This window comes from Myxocyprinus asiaticus, chromosome 17, assembly GCF_019703515.2.
Source record: "Myxocyprinus asiaticus isolate MX2 ecotype Aquarium Trade chromosome 17, UBuf_Myxa_2, whole genome shotgun sequence".
NCBI classification, from domain to species: domain Eukaryota; kingdom Metazoa; phylum Chordata; class Actinopteri; order Cypriniformes; family Catostomidae; genus Myxocyprinus; species Myxocyprinus asiaticus.
The window spans coordinates 21,818,558-21,838,392 of NC_059360.1; the positions used below are offsets into that span (position 1 = coordinate 21,818,558).

The 19,835-nt window shown below is 34.8% G+C and overlaps 1 protein-coding gene across 8 annotated transcripts; it reads right to left on the reverse strand.

The window, feature by feature from the left end:
- Positions 1-1,119: 1,119 nt before the first annotated feature.
- LOC127455343 (dnaJ homolog subfamily C member 27-like) lies at positions 1,120-12,828 on the reverse strand. Of its 8 annotated transcripts, none has more exons than XR_007899660.1 (9): positions 12,603-12,823; positions 12,113-12,195; positions 10,314-10,383; positions 9,806-9,970; positions 9,466-9,588; positions 9,150-9,310; positions 8,480-8,576; positions 5,387-6,303; positions 1,120-5,288 (listed from the first exon to the last, which is right to left on the reverse strand). XR_007899660.1 is itself a non-coding variant. In XM_051723149.1 (9 exons), exons 1-8 carry the CDS (start codon positions 12,687-12,689, stop codon positions 6,217-6,219), a joined length of 873 nt encoding a protein of 290 aa, XP_051579109.1. In that variant the 5' UTR covers positions 12,690-12,824; the 3' UTR covers positions 1,120-5,418; positions 6,175-6,216. The 8 variants fall into 8 exon arrangements, 7 of the variants coding, with proteins under 7 accessions (XP_051579109.1, XP_051579113.1, XP_051579110.1 ...); XM_051723149.1 differs by having other exon boundaries at positions 1,120-5,418; positions 6,175-6,303; positions 12,603-12,824; XM_051723153.1 differs by lacking the exon at positions 8,480-8,576 and having other exon boundaries at positions 5,387-5,418; positions 6,175-6,303.
- Between the last annotated feature and the right edge of the window lie 7,007 nt (positions 12,829-19,835).

Genomic DNA, 19,835 nt, shown 5'->3' on the forward strand with positions numbered 1-19,835 from the left:
CATTGTCTTTTGTGTTCCATGGAAGACAGAAAATCATATGCAAGAAGAAGAGTAAATGATGGCAGAATTTCAATTTTTGGGTGTACTATCCCTTTAAATGTTTTTTTCTTTGAGCATGTATGCACTGTTAGATTAAGTTAATATCAATAAGATTCTATGAGGAGATGAGGTGATGGTTTGTGCTGGTGTGTTGTGATCCGGTTGACATCTGATCTTGAGCAGAAAATGTGCAGTGTTGTAGTTAGCAAGCTATAGGCCGCTGATTCAGGGAATTCATGTGGGAAGTAAGCTGGATAAAGTGCTTTTCACTGATCTGGTTACCAACTTTTGTGCCAGGTCAGAAAGTGACCAAGCCACCTGTTCCCCTCAAAACATATAAACAACAATTCTTCTCACCACAGTGCGGGTGACTTAGGCTAAACAAGGTGGGGTTGCACAAACCTACTCATGCTGACTCAACAGAGTCAAAATACTGGTATTCTACAGCCATGTGTTAATTATTATTATTATTTTTAATCCCTTAACCAAGACCAACATTTCAAACTTGACTTTTTTAACTGATCAAACTAATGGGTTTTTCCATATAGTGGAAGATCCAAAACACTCAAAATTCCATAGACATACATTGTTGGAATCAATCAACTGATCCACCAACCAACCAATCCACCAACCAACCAATCAATCAATCAATCAATCAATCAATGGCTTTGTCAAGATAACATCAAAGTTCATCTCAAGTACCCCTTCACTGACACAAAACCAGAAATGTGTTCCTGTTAACTGGATATGCGAAATTATATACTGAATATAATTTAGCTATATATAAAATCTTACAAAAAAATAAATAAATAAATAAATAAAAATCTTTAAAAAAAAATTAAAAAAAAGAACTAAAAAAAAAATAATGAAATAATTTTTCATTATTTTAATCTATTGTTTTTTTAGTTTTTTTCTGTTTTATAGGTATAACAACGCAAAATCAAAATCTTTCCAAGTACACTTACTCCTGATTTGGAATCACCACTGTAGAGAATATCACAAGAGCTGAAAAGAACTTGTGATGACTAGTGATGCGATCTGTATCTCTGCAATTTTCAAATCAGAAGGCAAAAAGCAAAGTAATTTGCGAATGTTCCTTTATTAGTGTACTGTATATAACCTGAATGGAGAAGGTCAATGCTTCTGTGCATAAAACAGAGCCACAAACTTTCCCCATTGAGCAGAGGCCTTGACATTCATGTAAACAGGCCTGATCTTTGAGTTCTGTATAATCACAATGTTTGTTCATGCATCTTTGCTCATGCCTTTCAACACATTTTTTCTTTTTACACATCAGTGTCATAAAATGAAAGGCAAAAACAATACAAAAATAATCCAGTCAATCCAGTTCAAAACCGCTGTTCCGTATATTGAGTGTAGCTAATGAAACATTAAGTGAAATATAATCAGGGTTGGGATGAATACTAAATACTCTCTTTTGAATGTATTCAGTAATGTATTCCGATTCACATAAATAAGTAACGTATTCAGAATACTTTTAGAATACATATTTGTAAAGGCAAGGTACAGCTGGAAGAATTATGTGTGACGTCAGTATTATCTTATCTGTACTGCTACACCCACGCTTTTAACATCTAAGTGAATCGGAATAGTTCGTTTCTTTTAATTATACTATGTGAAGTTGGACACTAATGTTTTTCTTTATGGAAGGATGGAGGTCAACAAAAAGGCAGTTTGTGGTCAATATTTCGTCCACTTTCCAACATGTAAGAAAATGCTGCCTGTACCTTTAAGACCCAAATGCTCCAAGTTGTGACATTGTAGCTACCTAACAGGTTTTTTTTGTTTTTGTTTTTTTTGTGAAAGTTAAATTAAATAAATAATTTTAAAAAAAGGTAATTCTGAACAACTTTTAACATTTTATTCTTCTTCCTAACCTATTATTTAATTGGACTGATAAAGATGAATACATTTTGATACAAAATTAGATAAGAAATGCAAAACCATACTTATTTTTGAGATGATTACTGGATGTCACTTGCAGAAATTAAACAAAATAGTGAGGTCACGTGACAACGATGTAGTATATGAATGATTTTAACTAGGCTTGCTTGCATATTTAGGCCTATTTATTCTATCTCTTTTATTACTGATAAATTATTACTGATTTATTTTTTATTTTTTGGGAGTGCTTTTAATTCTTTTACTCTTACTTTTTTATTGTTGTAAACCCTTGTATCAGATTTTTTTTTTTTTTTTTTAAGTGAGATATAAATATTAAATACGTGTCACCCTTGAATTAGCCATCTATGCATCTGTAAGCCACTAAATTTACAGATTTTCTGTCTTCGTTTGGAACACCTCTGAACTACTTCAAGCCCTTCTCTCTCCAGTCTTTGCAGTACTTTCTCCCATATTTTACCAGTTCATATTATTGTTGTTTATAACTGTTATTTCTCAACAGATCTTCATTTTGCAATTTCCGATGTGGACATGACACACCAAATGCTTATCGAGAGAAGTCAGCCTGTACACCGCAAAGCTTGGCACAGAAGCCACATCTACAGCTGCATAAATGTATTTACACAGCAATTACAAATCGCAGGAAACAATGTATCATTAGCTCGAATGCTATATTTGTGAAAAAAACATTTGCCAGCTGTATTAATACTGGTGCACAGCTGTTAGCGCGGAGTGCAGGTGTGGTTGCCATATATTTAGTACTGGAATCATTATACATGAATAAGATGTTGCATTTTCATAATCTAGTGCCTACTGTCCCTTTTTTATATATACCCAAAACCGCAACTCAGGATTCTATGATTTTTTTAACATGTACGGTGCTTAGAAAAAGGCTGGTTCTTACTAGATTGACAAGACTTTTTTCCTTTCACATCTGCCTTACTTTGTGGTCATTATGAGAGAAGAACAAAAATGTTATAAAGCAACTGTGCTTGAAAATGTAACAAGGGCTGAATACAGTTACTTCATTTTTGTATTCTGAATACGTAACACAGTTACATGTACTCCATTACAGCCCAACCCTGAATATAACCTCTTCACATTATGGGTCAAATAACTGTCAAACAATGGGGTAAATAGGTACACATTACATAGTCCAAAATACAGAAGTGAACAAGGCAGCACATAATCATATGCCCTTAAACGGCTTTTTAAAATGTACTTCAAAGGAAACAAAGGAAATTAAGGATCACAAAATGTGTATTTATACATAAATATTTTAAAATATAAATAATTTACATTTACAATATAATTTATATTGCACATGCGCACTCACATCATGGAGTAAACTCTACAAGACCCAAACAAAATATTGTCAAATGCATGTTGGCACATACACACAGCGTTGTTGGGCATTTCTGCTAATATAACAGTTCAAATGTTCTTAATAATGTATTCCAATGTTAGTGTAAACAAATACCCTTTCTCCATACAGTATCCTAGGATCAGACATGATCACAGGACAGATTTGCTGAGTTCCATTCATGCTTCATACACTTTAGAATAATAAAATATATACAAAATTCAATTTATCACAATGTGTGTAAACTAAACTACAACACCAATATCAATGGACCCTTTTCACATTTCTGGGTATCGAACACACGTAAGTATACAACTGCAGTGTAAACTCCTATAGCGGTAAATGGTAAACAACAGCAAATATTATTTTTGAGTTCCAATTTGCTCCAACAGCAAAAGGAAAAATCCACTATTATGTTTCCACTAGTTTCCAAAAGAGAAATAAATAGAGAGAAATGGATTAAAACAGTTAGAATAAAGATGTTAAATTTACTGGCACTCCCTCAATAGGCCTATTTGAAAGTCTATCCCAGCAGCATACAGACTAGTTTTTTTTAAATTAATACTTGATTAATATAATGTAATATAACAATGTTATAAATGTACACTAAATAATTAAACAATTGAACATATAAAAAGTTTGCTAGATTTACGCTGCTAAATAAGGAAGTAATGCCTCATCACGGTCTGTGAGAAGGGTCCATAATGGTTTTGTTAGCTTAACACTTTGTGAAACCAAAAGGTGTTTTATAAAAACTAGGAAACTGTACGCTTACATAAAACATTGTAATATAGCAGTCTTGGCACAGTAACCACAGTCTACAGCGCCTGTAGAAAATCATCATACCCCTTTGGAAAAGGCACTTTTTATTTTTTTTGTCTTGCAGCCTGAAATCAAAACCCATCGGAAAAAAAAAATCCAGCTTAATTTAAATTCTAAGGTGAAAAACTAGAACAACAAAAAAGCGATCATACCTCTGGATTTAATACTTTGTAGAGCTACCTTTTGCTTTAATAACAGCCATAAGTCTGTTTGGATATTTCTCTACTAGCTCTATGCACCTAGATTGGGGAATATTTGCCCATTCTTCTTGGCAGAATTGTTCGAGTTCAGTCATATTGCGGGGTGAACAGCGATGGATTGCTCATTTCAAGTCCATCCCCAGGTTTTCTATTGGATTTAGGTCAGGGCTCTGAATTGGCCACTCAAGGACTTTGACCTTCCTATCCTTCAATTTTCGTCTCATCTGACCATAAAACTTTTGCCCCATGGCATCAGAATCCTCTATTGTCAGATGGGCTGCAATTTGACTGAACACAAACAATTCTGCAAGGATGAATGGGCAAATATTTCCCAATCTAGGTTTGGAGACTGAGTCATTAAAGCAAATGTTAGCTCTACGAAGTATCAGATCCAGTGGTATGATCACTTTTCAAACCCTGTAATTAGTTTTTCCATCTTTATACATTTTTGGAACTGTCACCTTTTTAAAGGCAACATTTTTAAATAAAGCTGGAATTTTTGGGGGGTTTTGATTTCAGGCTGTAAGACCAAAAAAAAAAAAAAAAAAAAAAAGAAGTGACAATTCCAAAGTGGTAAGATGATTTTAAATTCATTATTATAAATACATAAATCCATTATTATCCAAATTAAATATTGTACCTAAATTGAATAACTAATGTACAAGTGCAATTAACAAAACTGCATTAGCATTTTTTCTTAAACAGGTTAATTTATGTATAATTCATTTTTCTTTGTCTCCTGGAATTCGATTATCTTTAAATGACCATGGACTGGTGACACTCCAGTGAGTGGAATCTGGTGGTCAAACTAAATAGCACTGGTTTCTTCCAAATCTACTGTGATTTATTGCAGTGATACAAAGGTATTGGACAAGTTACATAGTTTCTTTCCAGGTATTTTCCTCCTCTTTGCAGTGAGCTGATGTGAAGAGGAGAAGAACCTGGGAATCACATACACTGTATGTCACTGCGTCCTTGAGAGGCATGTCGGGATTAAACGACAGTATTAGAATGCTAAGTCTGACTCGCAAATCAGTACCTTAGTGGTCTTTCATCTGTACTCCTATGGGACTGAGCAAAAAAACACAACACAACAGTCAGATGTCTCAGAATTGGTTGGAAGGAGAAAAAGGTCATCATCATGCCTCATGCCCAAAGAGTGCAGTTTAGTTACTGTGCACTGGATCTAGGCTAAGGCCAGACAGATGCACTTCTTTTGAGCATCATTCATGTTGCCTTTTTAACTTATATAAAATAAAATAAAAAAGAAGCATGCATATTACATTATCTGGAGCTGGAAGATCCTCTGGTAACTGTGCATTGCTTTATATCAAACTCAGCGATATCTGGATCTTTGTTGAAGTCCAGAGACTTCTCCATGTGTCGTAAGTTTAATTTTCACTGAGAAGGCAACTCTGCTAATGCTAGGCAACTCTCCAAATTAATGGCAATGTGAAGCTGATCAACGTAAAACAAGGGAACTTAAAACAAAGGTTCAATTTCAGTTTTGTTTTTTGATGCATAAACATTTTGTCACAATGTTAACTGTACTTCAGATATTCTAATAGCACACTCAGCGTTCTAACTTACAACAGTTTTTAATTCACTTTTAATAAACATAATAAATATATAATAAATAAAAATAAAAATCTACAAATAAACTAATCCTAACCCTAGCAAACAATAAAATTTTATTAATAAAATAACGATGAATAATATTCACATGGCACACTGAAGATAATAGAAAAGATTTTGTCTTATGGCATATGTATTTTTAATAGACACCAAAGGGTGTTTGTGTGTGTGCACGTGGGCATACGTTCCTACTTTATATTCTTGAGCAGGGAAGTGCGAGCATTAACCACTGCTTTAAAGGCATCCTCGCTGCCTGGAGCCACACATTTGTCTGGATGCAACAGTACAGCCAACTTCCTGTATGCCTTGTTGACTTCCTCCCTTCAAAGACAGAATAAGAAAAAAACTACTATTGGTCTTAACTAACACACATCAAAACAGGCCTTTTAAACTGCTGACATTGCAAACAGGTCCCAATAAAAAGGGATGACAGTGAAGAATCAACTAATGATGATAGGCTCCGCTCTGTGCACATACAAGGACCTTGATTGGTTGGGCATGAGGGATGACAAAAGCTCATGATTGGTTTCTCAGGCTTCTGGTGAAATCTCAAAGAGGCTGATTAGGCTGGCAGGAGAGAATTTAGGAATGATAATTGGATTGCAGTCATTCTCTAATGATCTGACCCACATGATTAAACCAGCCAAGCTTACACCTAGTGTGAGTGTTGCATCAATCAGTATTGAAACACAATTAAATGGGAAATTATGATATTTGTTCATGTTACTAATGTGCTATTTGTTCAATAGTTTTTTTAAGAACATTAAATTTGTAGCAAACATAACATCAGTTGGCTCTTATAACACTGGAGAGGTTCAGTATGGTTTAAAGGAATATTCTTGGTTCAATACAAGTTATGCTCAATTGACAGCATTTGTGACAATGTTGATTACCACAAAAAAATTATTGAGACTTGTCTGTCCTTTTCTTTAAAAAAAGCAAAAATTGAAATTACAGTGAGACACGTACAATGAAAGCGAATGGAGCCAATTTTTTTGGAGGGTTTAAAGGTGGTTGCACACCAGACGAGAAGTGCCACGTAGGACACGGCACAGGTATCAAACACAGGGCACATCGATGCAGTTCAGGTGGCAGACAATAGATACAAAAGTTACCAAGGTTTTTCCCCTTCTTCAAGAATGAACAAAGTTACATATGGCCACCAGGAGATGGCACCAAGTACATGACATGGACTCAATGAGGACTCAAATGGCACAGTATGAAACTCATTCTGTGAAAGCTCATTACTAAAATCATGTCTGCATGCTATGCAAACTTTTAGTTACTGTTGTGTTTGCATGTGTAATTAGTTATTATGTAAAATTTTAGGCACTTCAAAACATTTTTGGACATTAGGATAAATTATTTTTGTAATGCTATAACTTTTGATTGCTTTGTTGTATCAACACAACATTTTACTCAGTTACAGGTGACATGATTGGGAACAAACACACACACACACGAATTCGGAGCTACCTTAACTACACCCTGAGATATATAATGTTAAATAAGAAAAATAATAATAATAATAAAAAAAAAAAGAAGTTACATTTTGGCTCAAGTTTTATTTTTTGTTATGTTTCTGGTTCATAAGACTTTAATTTTAAAAAACACTTTCAGAGCTTAAAGGGTTAGAGGCAGACATGTGAATAATATCATTTTATAAAAGCACTTACATTAATTCTTCTATTAAAACTCTTAAATTTAAAAAAAAAAAATGTATAATTTGAGCTGTAAAGTTGTTTAAATCACCATTTTTACAGTAACTTAAGGGTTTGTTTACATTGCATCATCATGGCAACAAATTTGTAAAATTGGCTATAACTTTACACAGAAAAGGTTAGTAAGTGATTTTATCACACTAAAATCATGTTAACACGCATACTGTTTATGTCGTGTGACTATACTTTTGAAACAGTGAGTATTTTAACATTTATGGATTGGCCCCATTCACTTCCATTGTAAGTGCCTCACTGGAACCCTGATTTAAAAAAAAAATGTTTTAAAGAAAAGGAGGGGCATATCAAAATGAATTTTTGTGGTAATCAATATTATGCCACAAATGCTGTCAGTTGAGCTCAACTTTTATCAAACCCAGAATATTTCTTTAAGAAAATTGAGTCAAATTAACATCCTCATCCAAATGCAACACCACAGAGTTGGCACTAGAGTTGACCGATTTCGACAAGGCTGATAAATATAGTGTCGAGCGCTGCTTTGAACTCACCATGCGCCTTACATAGGTTGAAAAATTCTTGATTTCTATCACAAATCCCATCTGGGCTTGTTTTGTAGATCAAATAATGCTAAGAGCTCCTTTCTCATCATATTATCACTGACAGGGAAGCACTGTAAGAGATTCTATTATTTATGAAATAACAATCTCTGCGGCTCTATTATAGGAGAGAGAGAGTAACGGTCAACTTTTGCGTGTTAAGACAGTTCTGCCCATAGAATTTCTATGGGACCGGCGCGTATACTAAGCTTGTAGGCTCACCTTGGCAGAAGGACTCTGGTGCTGTGGCGTGTGCGTCAGTGTAATGACTCCGGGCAGACACATTACAATGGTTCCGCCCTTCACACCAGTGTTTATGCTGTATTAACGATAATGCATTAATCGTGATTAAGAACAATTTACGCGTTTAACATTTTAAATTAATCGCATGCATTAACGCATTCATTTGGACAGCTCTATCAAAAACCCTAACTGATTGACCACTAGTTTGCACGATCAAATAAAATAAATGTATACAAATCAGTTTCTAACAGGCCATATCAAAACAGCCTATTTGATCAATTACATGAGGTATATAAATAATGCATATGCTGTATATATTGCAATGCACTGCAAGGATTATATATATATATATTTTTAAAGATTGGAGAAAGCTATCTTTTAGTAAATACACCTGTGGCTCTCTGTTTATGAATGACCTTACCGTTGTGCAACAGAGCCCATCGTGCAGTGCAACAGTCAATATCTAAACAGTCATTTAACCGGAGCAAAGAGAATAAAGTACAATAGTTCAGCAACACCAATAAAGCAATTCAGCATGAGATTGAGCATGAATGTGTTTCTAAAATCCATGCCTTTAACTGAAGTGTGCAATGGTCATAGTACAGTAGTCTCATAAAATAATATGAGGAGAGGATTGCCTCTGTTTTACCTTGTGGCCCCAGGTTTAACTCCCAGCATGTCCCAGCTGTCTTTGCTGTTGCGAATGCGTCGGATAATGTCAGCCTGCTCTTTGGTAAAACCTACGTTGCCCTCTGGAGTGGGGCGCTTCCCTCCATTCTCACACATGTCAGTTATGGAAGAGAAAAAGGCCTTTGGAGGGGGACAAAAAAAAAAAAAAAAAAAAAAAGAGTGAACAGAATAGAACTGGACAGATAAACATTCAAAGGTGTGTTTGTGTTTCCAGGACATATTTCCACTCCCGCTGAGAAGGTGCTGGTATCAGGACTGTGTACGCGAGCACACACCTGAAACATTTCATTGATGCCTTCACCGCTCTGGGCAGAAGTCTCAAAGTAATGAAACCCTCTGCTTTCAGCCCAAAGTCTCCCCTCACTCTCATCTACCACTCTTCTTTTCGTCAGGTCAACCTGCAGGGAAAAACAACCACTCTTTATTATGGCCCCTTTCAAATACAAATGCAAGCATGTATGTTAAGGTTTATATACTATCCTTCTGCAATTTAAATATGTAGTGCTATAGATGACCATAGATAGAAAGTAGAGATAATCGATTTAACCAACGTGTAAATATCGGTTAAAAATACTGGTTATCAGTAAATGGAAAATGCTTAGTAGAGATGTGGACCTTGTTGGCACATACGATGAAGATGATGTTCTCCATGTTGGCCTGTGAACCCATCTCCTGCTTCATCTCTGTAAGCCAGCTATCCAGAGCATCAAAACTTTCCCTCAGACCAACATCATAGACCAGAATCACCCCTTGAGAGTCTTTATAGAACTCATTACGTACCTGTCAAAACAAACAGCATCAATCCCTTCCAAAATCAAAACTTTTGTATGCATTTCAAGTCATTTATCTGGTTAAACAATTTACAATGACAAATACATGATAATAGAAAATTTCAAACACTGATGCCACTTTCAGGTTCTTCAGGGAGGATATTATATTGACGACAGCTCGATACTGCCACACAGTGGTCAGTTAGCTGTGACCTGCAACAATGAATTATTACCTTCTCTGGATATAAAGAAAAAAAGGTTTTCTAATTTGCAATAACATTATTTCAATATTACTTTCAAACAGACCCTATCAAGTGCTAACAATTGAAAATATAAAATAAGAAAGGCAATACCTCATAGAAGAATGGATGTCCAGCCATATCAAATATGTTGACTTTTATCTCCCTGTCCCGAACCTGAACCCTTGAGGTGAGAAAAAAATAAAAATATTTTCATTCCATTATAAAGAAAACATTAATTAGTATTTTATTAAATTATTGTAGTATTAAGAAGTGTCAATAGCATAGTGACTGACAGCAAGAACTACTACAACCACTTCCATCATATGTTTGATGATGATAAAAAGGTCATTATTGCTTTTGCATATTTACCTTAAGTCATTGAAGGCTAAATGGGTAAATAAAATCGATTAATGAGTTAAATAAATAATAACAGAAATATGATTAATGGTTATATTTTTGAGTCAGTAGGCCTGAACAATTATGACAAAAATCATAATTGTCGATTATTTCCCTTGATATTCGAATTGCGATTATTTCGATTAATATAATCATCAAAATACTTTTTTTGTGTGCAATATTCTTTATGCAGGCTACACATCCAAAACAAGCTGAGAACTGTTGCTGAATTACTTTATTTGCATGAAAAACAAAAGCGTTATTCAAATTTTGATTAAAGGGATTGTTCACCCAGTATTGTAAGTGAGAACTCAAGAATAATACTGGAAGAAAATGAAGAGTTAATAAAATCCGGTGGTGTGGACTGGAGACGCGCTACTTTTGGACCTCTGGAACAACTGAAAGAACTGAACCAGCACAAGAGGAGAGTCACTCAGTAAGAGTTTTAATTTGTATAGCATTACTCTCTATAGGTCCATACAATGCAAGTGAATAGTGACCAGAACTTTCAAGCTCCGAAAAATCACATAAAAGCAAAATAAAAGTAATCCATATGACACCAGTGGATTAATATATGCCTTCTGAAGCGATGCAATCACCCTGGGTGAGAAAGAGATCAATATTTCAATCCTTTTTTACTATAAATCTCCACTTCCACTTTAAGAATGTGAAAGTGAAAGGGAAGATTTATAGTAAAAAACAACTTAAATATTATCTGTTTCTCACACACATTCAATCATATCACTTCTGAAGATATGGATGTAACCACTGGAGTATTATGGATTACTTTTATGCTGCTTTTATGTGAGTTTTGGAGCTTGAAAGGTCTGGTCACCATTCACTTGCATTGTATGGACCTATAGAGCTGAAATATTCTTCCAAAAATCTTAATTTGTGTTCTGTGGCAGAAAGTCATACACATCTGGGATGACATGAAGATGAGTAAATAATGAGATAATTTTCATTTTTGGGTGAACTATCCCTTTAAATTATACACAAAATGTTAGCAACGCAACAATTCTATAAAACTAGGTTGTCGTTACTGATATGCCAATAGACTAATTTAAACACTACTGATTTGTCATTTCATTCTTGTACTTGCACACAAAAAACTCATTGTAAATATAACATTTAGGCACAACAGGAGTAGACCTAAATGGAATGCTGTAACTGACACTTTTCACGATTAGTTAATTGCGACAGCTGTAATTGTAATCTCAATTAATTATTTTTTTTAAAAACATATATATATATATATATATATATATATTATTGTGCAGCCCAAGGAGTCTGTGAAACAGGCATGCAAATATGTGTTAGGAAATTATCATTGAACTAAGGTTTATTCCTCTATTGAATATGGTTGGACATGAATATGTCAGAACTTGAAATGGAAGATGATGGGTGAATTTGTGTATCCAGCATATATATTTATATATATATTTGATTTTTTTTTTTTTTTTTTTTTTTACATGGAAAGACAGGGATAATTTTCCCCAAACCCCATCACTTACTTGGTTACTCCATAATCTATACCAATAGTGGCCAGATACTTGGGCACAAATCGCTTCTCACAGTACCGTTTAATAATGCAACTCTGAAACAAACAAACAAAAAGATGCCAACATTATTATTAAACATATTAATATGATTCGTGAAAATACCCAGCCTTTCCACATTCAGGTAGTGTAACCTAAATTCAAAACTATAAACAACAAATCAGTGGTTAAATATATAATTTGGGTACAGAAAACTAACCACAATATGTGTAACACATGTCCAACCCTGACACCTAACTAATGTTATACTAACAAAAACATTTATAAGGGGAAAAGATCATTAAAAGGTTATTTCTTAGAGAGACAAAGAGATCAAACTATTAGAAATGTGAAAACATAAAGGTACAAAACGACAGTTCAAACTAATAAAGACATAAGCAGATCTATTCCTTGTTTGATAATTCTTGTCACTGTGTGCATCATATAATAATATCAGTCTTCTCACCTTCCCCACTTCTGCATTCCCCAGACTGATGACCTTAACCCGTAACGACTTCTTGTTTTCTCGTCTCTTCTGAACATTCGTGTCCATGTTGCTCTGGCTCAACGACGAGTCGGTGCTGTTTGTGTATTTCAAGATTGAAAACGCAGATTTAACACAGTGCGTTATTAAATAAAGATAAATATATAAATATATGGTTTTAAAAAGCAATATAGATCATAGAATAGTAAAGGAGTATATGAAAAGGCTGATAAGTAAGCAAAATATGTATTATTTAAACAAATGGTAGGTAAAATAAGCAAAACGATGAGGGTTTGCTATGGCGACAGTTACCGTACAATATTAACGAATTCGTCAATGGGAACTCAAACAAATAAGCAAATGCAAGATGCTGTTTAAAATGGTTAAAAAAAAAAAAAAAAAAAAAAAGATAAATAATTTAAAGGAATATTCCGGGTTCAATACAAGTTAAACTCAATCGACAGCATTTGTGGCATAATGTTGATTACCACTAAAATAATTGCGATTCGTCCCTCCTTTTCTTTAAAAAAAGCAAAAATTGAGGTTACAGTGAGGCACTTACAATGGAAGTGAATGGGGCCAATTTGTGGAGGGTTTAAAGGCGAAAATGTCAAGCTTTACATTTTTATAAAAGCACTTTCATTAATTCGTCTGTTAAAACTCATGTATTATTTGAGCTGTAAAGTTGTTTAAATCGTCATTTTAGGGTTTTAGGGTTTGTTGACATTACATCTTCAAAATTGGAAATAACTTTACACAGAAAAGATTAGAAAGCCATTTTATCACACTAAAATCATGTTAACACACATATTGTTTACGTCTTGTGGCTATACTTTTGAAATAGTGAGCATTTTAATGTTTACGGATTGGCCCCATTCACTTCTGTTGTAAGTGCCACACTGTAACCCAGATTTTAGCTTTTTTTTTTTTTTAAAGAAAAGGAGGGACAGGTCAAAATAATTTTTTGTGGTAATTAATATTATGCCACAAATGCTATCAGTTGAGCTTAACTTGTATTGAACCCGGAATATTCCTTTAAGGACCTAATAAATAATACAGCTGTACAATGGAAGAGAGAGAGAGAGAGAGAGAGAGAGAGAGAGAGAGAGAGAGAGAGAGAGAGAGAGAGAGTGAGAGAATATTAATATTGCCTACAGTGTATGAAAGTTTGCAGGTCTGATAGTCCAGGCTGCACTCACTTGAATTTAAAAAAAGGACAGAGAACAGATTCTGTTTTTCTAACTAAATGGTTTAGTTTATTCAGATAAGCCAAGAATACCTGGAAAGATGCCACTTCCGAGTTTCCTTTATTTTCCAGGTCTCCCAAATCTTCCAAGTCCTAGAAGACTACTGGTGGACTGCAGTGCTCTATTGGATCATCAGTTTGGTGGTGGTAAGCAGTCGCAGATTTATAAACTATATATCTGTTCCTTCATGCTTTGCAACTAACATGCCACATATAACACAGCACATAAAAAGCTCATTAACTGCATAATTGGACTCTGATGTATTGAAATACATCTTATTCTATGCATGTCAGTAATTTGATCACTGAATGTTTAGCCCTTTGACAGAATTAGTGAGGAGTGGACTACTACCTGCAGTCATGACCTTTGGCAACCAATAATCTGCTAATAGCATACCGGTTCTTAAAATTACTAGAATTAATTTATAAACAAATGGATGGATTTTACTATGAAATACTGTTAAATACAAAATTTGCAACTGCAAAGATGGTGTGGTCTGTCTTTAGCAGTTTAGCCTACTGTTATAATTCACCCAGCTTTGAATTTTCATGAAAAATTAAGTTCTGTGTCTAAAACTGAAACCCAGCCAGATTATCACTGAGCCTTTTCACATGCCAGGGATCAGACAGCAAGGCTTCTCCTATCAAGAATCACAGAAAGTACTCCTGATGTAGATTTAGATTTTCAATCAATGACAACACTGCTGAAAAGACCAGCTTAACTAGAATGCAGATCACAACCATAGGCTGGTTTTTGCTTTTTGGTGCTGGTTTGTTGCCGGTCCATTGTATATAGTGGACCAGCATAATGTGCTGTGGACCAGCATTCAAAACACAACAGCTGTTTTTTGTTTTTGTTTGTTTGTGTGTTTCAGCAAGGAAATGTATTAACAAAATTCAGTATTTGATGTGTTTCTGTAATGAAACTTAAATGTGCCACTCAACATTTTATTAATGATTTATTAAACATAAACAACAGGCATTATTATTTCATTAGTTATGCAAAATATAATTTTTCTACTTCACAATTCTTCACTAACAGTTATTTACTCAAAGTCAACTAGATGTAATTTTGATCAACATGCCCACTCCTGACTCCTGAATAAAGTTGTCAAATAAAATAAAATACATTTATAAGTTCCCACAGTCTTAGAAAACCTGGAAATATCAGGGAATTTTAAAATTGTCTTTTCCAAGCCTGGAAAAGTCATGGAAATTAATAAAATCTTGGAAATTTCTATAATAAATAGAATATAAAAAATGCAAGGTCTCGCAGCCCATCAACTTTGAAAACAAATGTTTGTGGGCCCCACAGCTAATACAAGGCCCCCTTCACAGGGCCCTGTGACAATGAGGGCCCCCAGCCCTCTTATAGGACCCTTTTGCCTTCTTGTTTCTAATGACATTTTTTGAGCCACTCTTTTACCTTATAACGACACCTGGTGAAAGTTTGCATGCTCTTCTGGAAGTACGAGACCTTGTAAAATAATTACCAAAATAGTTGCATTCATATTTTGATGCACTCATCTTTTTTATGTAAAATCTTTGCTGATTTTGATAAAGTAAAATTAACAATACCGTTTATATTGTTACTGATACTTCAAAATGAGTATTTATTGAATTCATCAACATGTGCTTAAAATGTCATTATTTTATAGAAAAAATAGGTTTAAACAGGTTTAAAAATATTATTTTCTGACTATTATTTCGTATGTTAGGCTTTATATGGTTAAGCTTTATTATTTGTATAAAAGGGCTGTCAAATAAAAAACGTTTATTATACTAGTCATTGCTATAACTGCATTTTTGCTCTACATTACAAAAAATTATTTGGCTTAGGTGGTTGGGAAAAATAAAATAATATTTTACTTTGTGTGGTTCAAAAGTACTGATTAAACTAGAACGTAAAGTTTGTTGAGACAAACTATAATGTTGGTCTGACAAAACCTTGTCTCAAAGTTTAAAATAGTTTTAAATTCTTGAAGTTAGACATTTTTATAGGTTTAACAATAAGAAAGAAAGAAAGAAAGAAAGAAAGAGAGCATCTTAAAGCAGATTAAAGGGCTTGTGTGTAAGTTTTGACAGCTGAAGTTTGAAATTACAAACATTCTAAAACAGATTCGAGGCTCATTTAAATATTCTGTCAAATGTAATGTAGTCTAGGGGATTTTTGGACACTTTGAAAAGGCTTAAATGATGCCCTAGCAGGGCTTTTCGATGGAGGAATAATAATTGTAGCTAAGCTGTAGTGTCGTTCCAAACAGAATTACCCCATAAATTACCAAATGACCACTATTTTTGAGCCCTACACCTTTCAGCCCTTAAAAAGCTCTCACAATGGAGGGTAAAGTCTTTTAAGGAAATAGGAACGCACCCCATCATTCAGATGAGTTAGAAAAGATATAGCAGCACGAGCCAGAACTGCCTGAACTCTTTGCCGAGTTTCACCAAACCCTTGCATAGATACTGTAGGAGCCTACTGTATATGTTAAATTCTTCAATATTTAAAGTGTTTGAAGTTGAAATATTTTATAATTTATTATGGCCCCTTTGAATATATGCATTTTGTATGCATAATTTGTAGTATTTACATTCAGTTTACATTATGTATAACAAACGTTGAACTGGTACTGTCTCTTTAAGAACAGTGGCTGTTCAGCGAATGTGTTTCGGTTGAGCGCATTCTTTACCACATCTGTGCTGTGTGTTTGAATTAAGCTGACTGTAAATAACAGAACACCTATTAAAAGAGACTTAAATCAATGAAAATCGATTGCGTAGATCTCAACTTTAAAAGATAATTTAACTGGGGGGGCCCTAAAAGAAAATTGGCCACGAGGCCCTTGCTAGTCATAATCCACCCCTGCATGTGACGGTATCCAATTTTCACACCATGATAATTGCTGAAGCTTTTATCACCGTATACGGTATCATCACGGTATTGAACTACATTACAAAAACAGGTTGAAAGATAAACAAACATTATTGTTGTTCTCTTAATAAGTTGAATTACTTTTTTCAATACCAAACTGACCTTTTAAATAACAGAGAACAAAAAACTTTTAAAAGAACCTTGAATATTTAAAAAATGATTGCATGATTTTTTTCTGGACTGCAAGCCAGTTGCTAATATAGGCACTAGCTACAAATTTAATAACCGCAAGTTCACTCACACTGAATGGCAATGTACGATTGTTTTGCGTTCCAACTTGAACTTATACTGGTAATATTTAAATCATCATTGAGCCACAGTGCCATTATTAATTGCAGGACTAAGTATGAGCTGATTACAACTGTATTTTAGTTGTTACTACAAGATGCAAATGTTGATGTGTAGCTAGCGGAATTTTAGCGAACTACTCTTCAGCTACTTGAAAGGAAGCTACACATTAACTGCAAATGGCAACAACAATTCACTTTCTTTGTCATCTTAGTTGTCACTTAGCTAGTTGTCTCTCAGTTTTCAAAAATTCTTTGGAAAAACTAGCAGAACTGTCATAACTTACTTTTATCTTACTGAATTGCACAGGATGATTGTCCTGCAGATGAGCGAACATGTTTGAGATGTTTCCGTGTTTCGCTAACACTTTTCTGCCACATGTTTTACACAAAGGGAAAACATCTTCGAACAACAATCCATCTACATTTTTATGAAACACAAATTACTTCTACTCTTCTGACTTTTAGACAGTGGATAAAGGGGCGGCTGCATTCCTCCTTCAGCCATGCTTCTTGTCCACGTTGGTTTTGTTTACATCACAGTGCACATGTGTCATTTATGCTACACATAGTATTGTAAATCTTGATTCGTTGATGGAAAACTACTGTGCGATCAGAAAAATCGAAACAGATTGGCTAAATATTCTCAGTAAAAAACTCAGTAACTTTTGTCTCTGTGTCACCTTGGACATACGCTGACACCTAGCAGATTGGATGCAGCATAATTTAAAATCAATAGTTTTCAGTTTCAGATGCCATTGTAGAAATTTAGTATTCACAGTCAGCCATGATTACTTTAATCAATGAGTGAAAGTGTCCAATAACAGGACGGTTACTGAGATTAAGTGAGTAGTATTCGGCCTTTCATGTGATTCTAACATGGCAGCCCCCATGTGCGGACCCTCTCCATGTGGAATAAAACAGCTTTTATAAGGTTACTGATATAAATGGAGTCTTCGTTTTAATGAGTGGTCATGATTTCCTACATATATTGCAAAATTACAATTCATGTCTTTAGGAGTTAAACTTTTTTAATGAGAAAAAAATGACTGAGTGCACCTTTAAAAACATACTGTATATAATGATATATCATATTAATAAACAATTGCAAACTGATCTATTTCTTGTTTGATAAGTTCATCTTAGTGTGGATGTCATAATATCAGGGTGCGTATCAGTCAGCTCCCTATTTCCCTGTCGTGAATCAGTATATCGTGAATACAAATTCAGGCACTGGCAAGAGTGTTTATCCACTGAACATTGGGACACTTATGACTCAGTTACCAGCAACATGATAACAAACGAAGATATTCAAACCTGCAGTGTTATTATGAAAGATAAATGACATTAAATAAAGAAATACAAAAATAGTGTATTTTAAACCTACTTTTAACAACTCTAATATTTAAAAGTTTTTTTTTTCTTTTATGGTCATTATGGATGAAAGACATTACAAAAAACATCACTTTTAAAGAGAAAATAAGGCATTTTACACTTGTGCTCATCTTCTAATGACTTGAGAGACTTTAGAAGATACGTTAGGGGGGCCTGGGTAGCTCAGCAAGTATTGACGCTGACTACAACCCCTGGAGTCGCGAGTTCGAATCCAGGGTGTGCTGAGTGTCTCCAGCATGGTCTCCTAAGCAACCAAACTGGCCCAGTTGCTAGGGAGGGTAGAGTCACACGGGGTGACCTCCTCGTGGTCGCGATTAGGGGTTCTCGCTCTCAACGGGGAGCGTGGTAAGTTGTGCGTGGATCGCGGAGAGTAGCATGAGCCTCCACATGCTGAGCCTCCGCAGTGTCATGCACAACGAGCCATGTGGTAAGATGCGCAGATTGACTGTCTCAGAAGCGGAGGCAACTGAGACTTGTCCTCCGCCACCCGGATTGAGGTGAGTAACCATGCCACCACGAGGACCTACTAAGTAGTGGGAATTGGGTATTCCAAATTGGGAGAAAAGGGGATAAAAAAATAAAATAAAAAAAACATTCCAGTAAGGGAACATAGTGAGCAACGATGGTCCCTGTTTTTTGCAGTGCATTGTAGGATTTTTTAGGGAACGAACATTTCAGTGAACATTTCAGTGGAACAATTTTGTGATCGGAAATGTCCGTCTCCCTGATCAGTGCCTTGACTACTGAACTTGGGAGCTGACTGAGATGAACCCTCAGTTAGTTTTTACTTTCCCCACCTCCCCACCAACAGTATTCTGTGTTTCCCTGTAATAAAACATGAAAGCCATTTAACATTTTAGTAATGATTTGTTTAAAAAACTAAAAACATAAGCAACATGCAGTATTATTTAAATAGTTTGTAAATTTTTAGTGAGAAGTGACTTTTGTGCATATACATATATTTACTTAAAGTTAACTAGATATAATATATAACACTTGGTGTTTTTTACAGGTGGCAAAAATTGAAACATGTATTTGCATCCATGAAAATGAAAACAAAAATCTAGCAAAAAAATAAAATAAAAAAATATAATAATAATATACATATATTGGAGGCAATAATAATCAACAATACATATCTGCTACTGTAGCTACTTCTAGAGAGAGTGGCAGTGGGTGGCAGTGTTCTTGTTGATTGCTGCATGGCTGCACCAATCAGTTTGTTCCCCCTCTTATCCTGTGTTTTCACCCTCTCCATCTCACTGACATCCTCATCATCTCCCTCCCACTCTGCCTCTCTCATTGTTGAATGGTCAGGAGGTGTGTGCATGTGTTCATTTTTGAGGAGGTGGGGC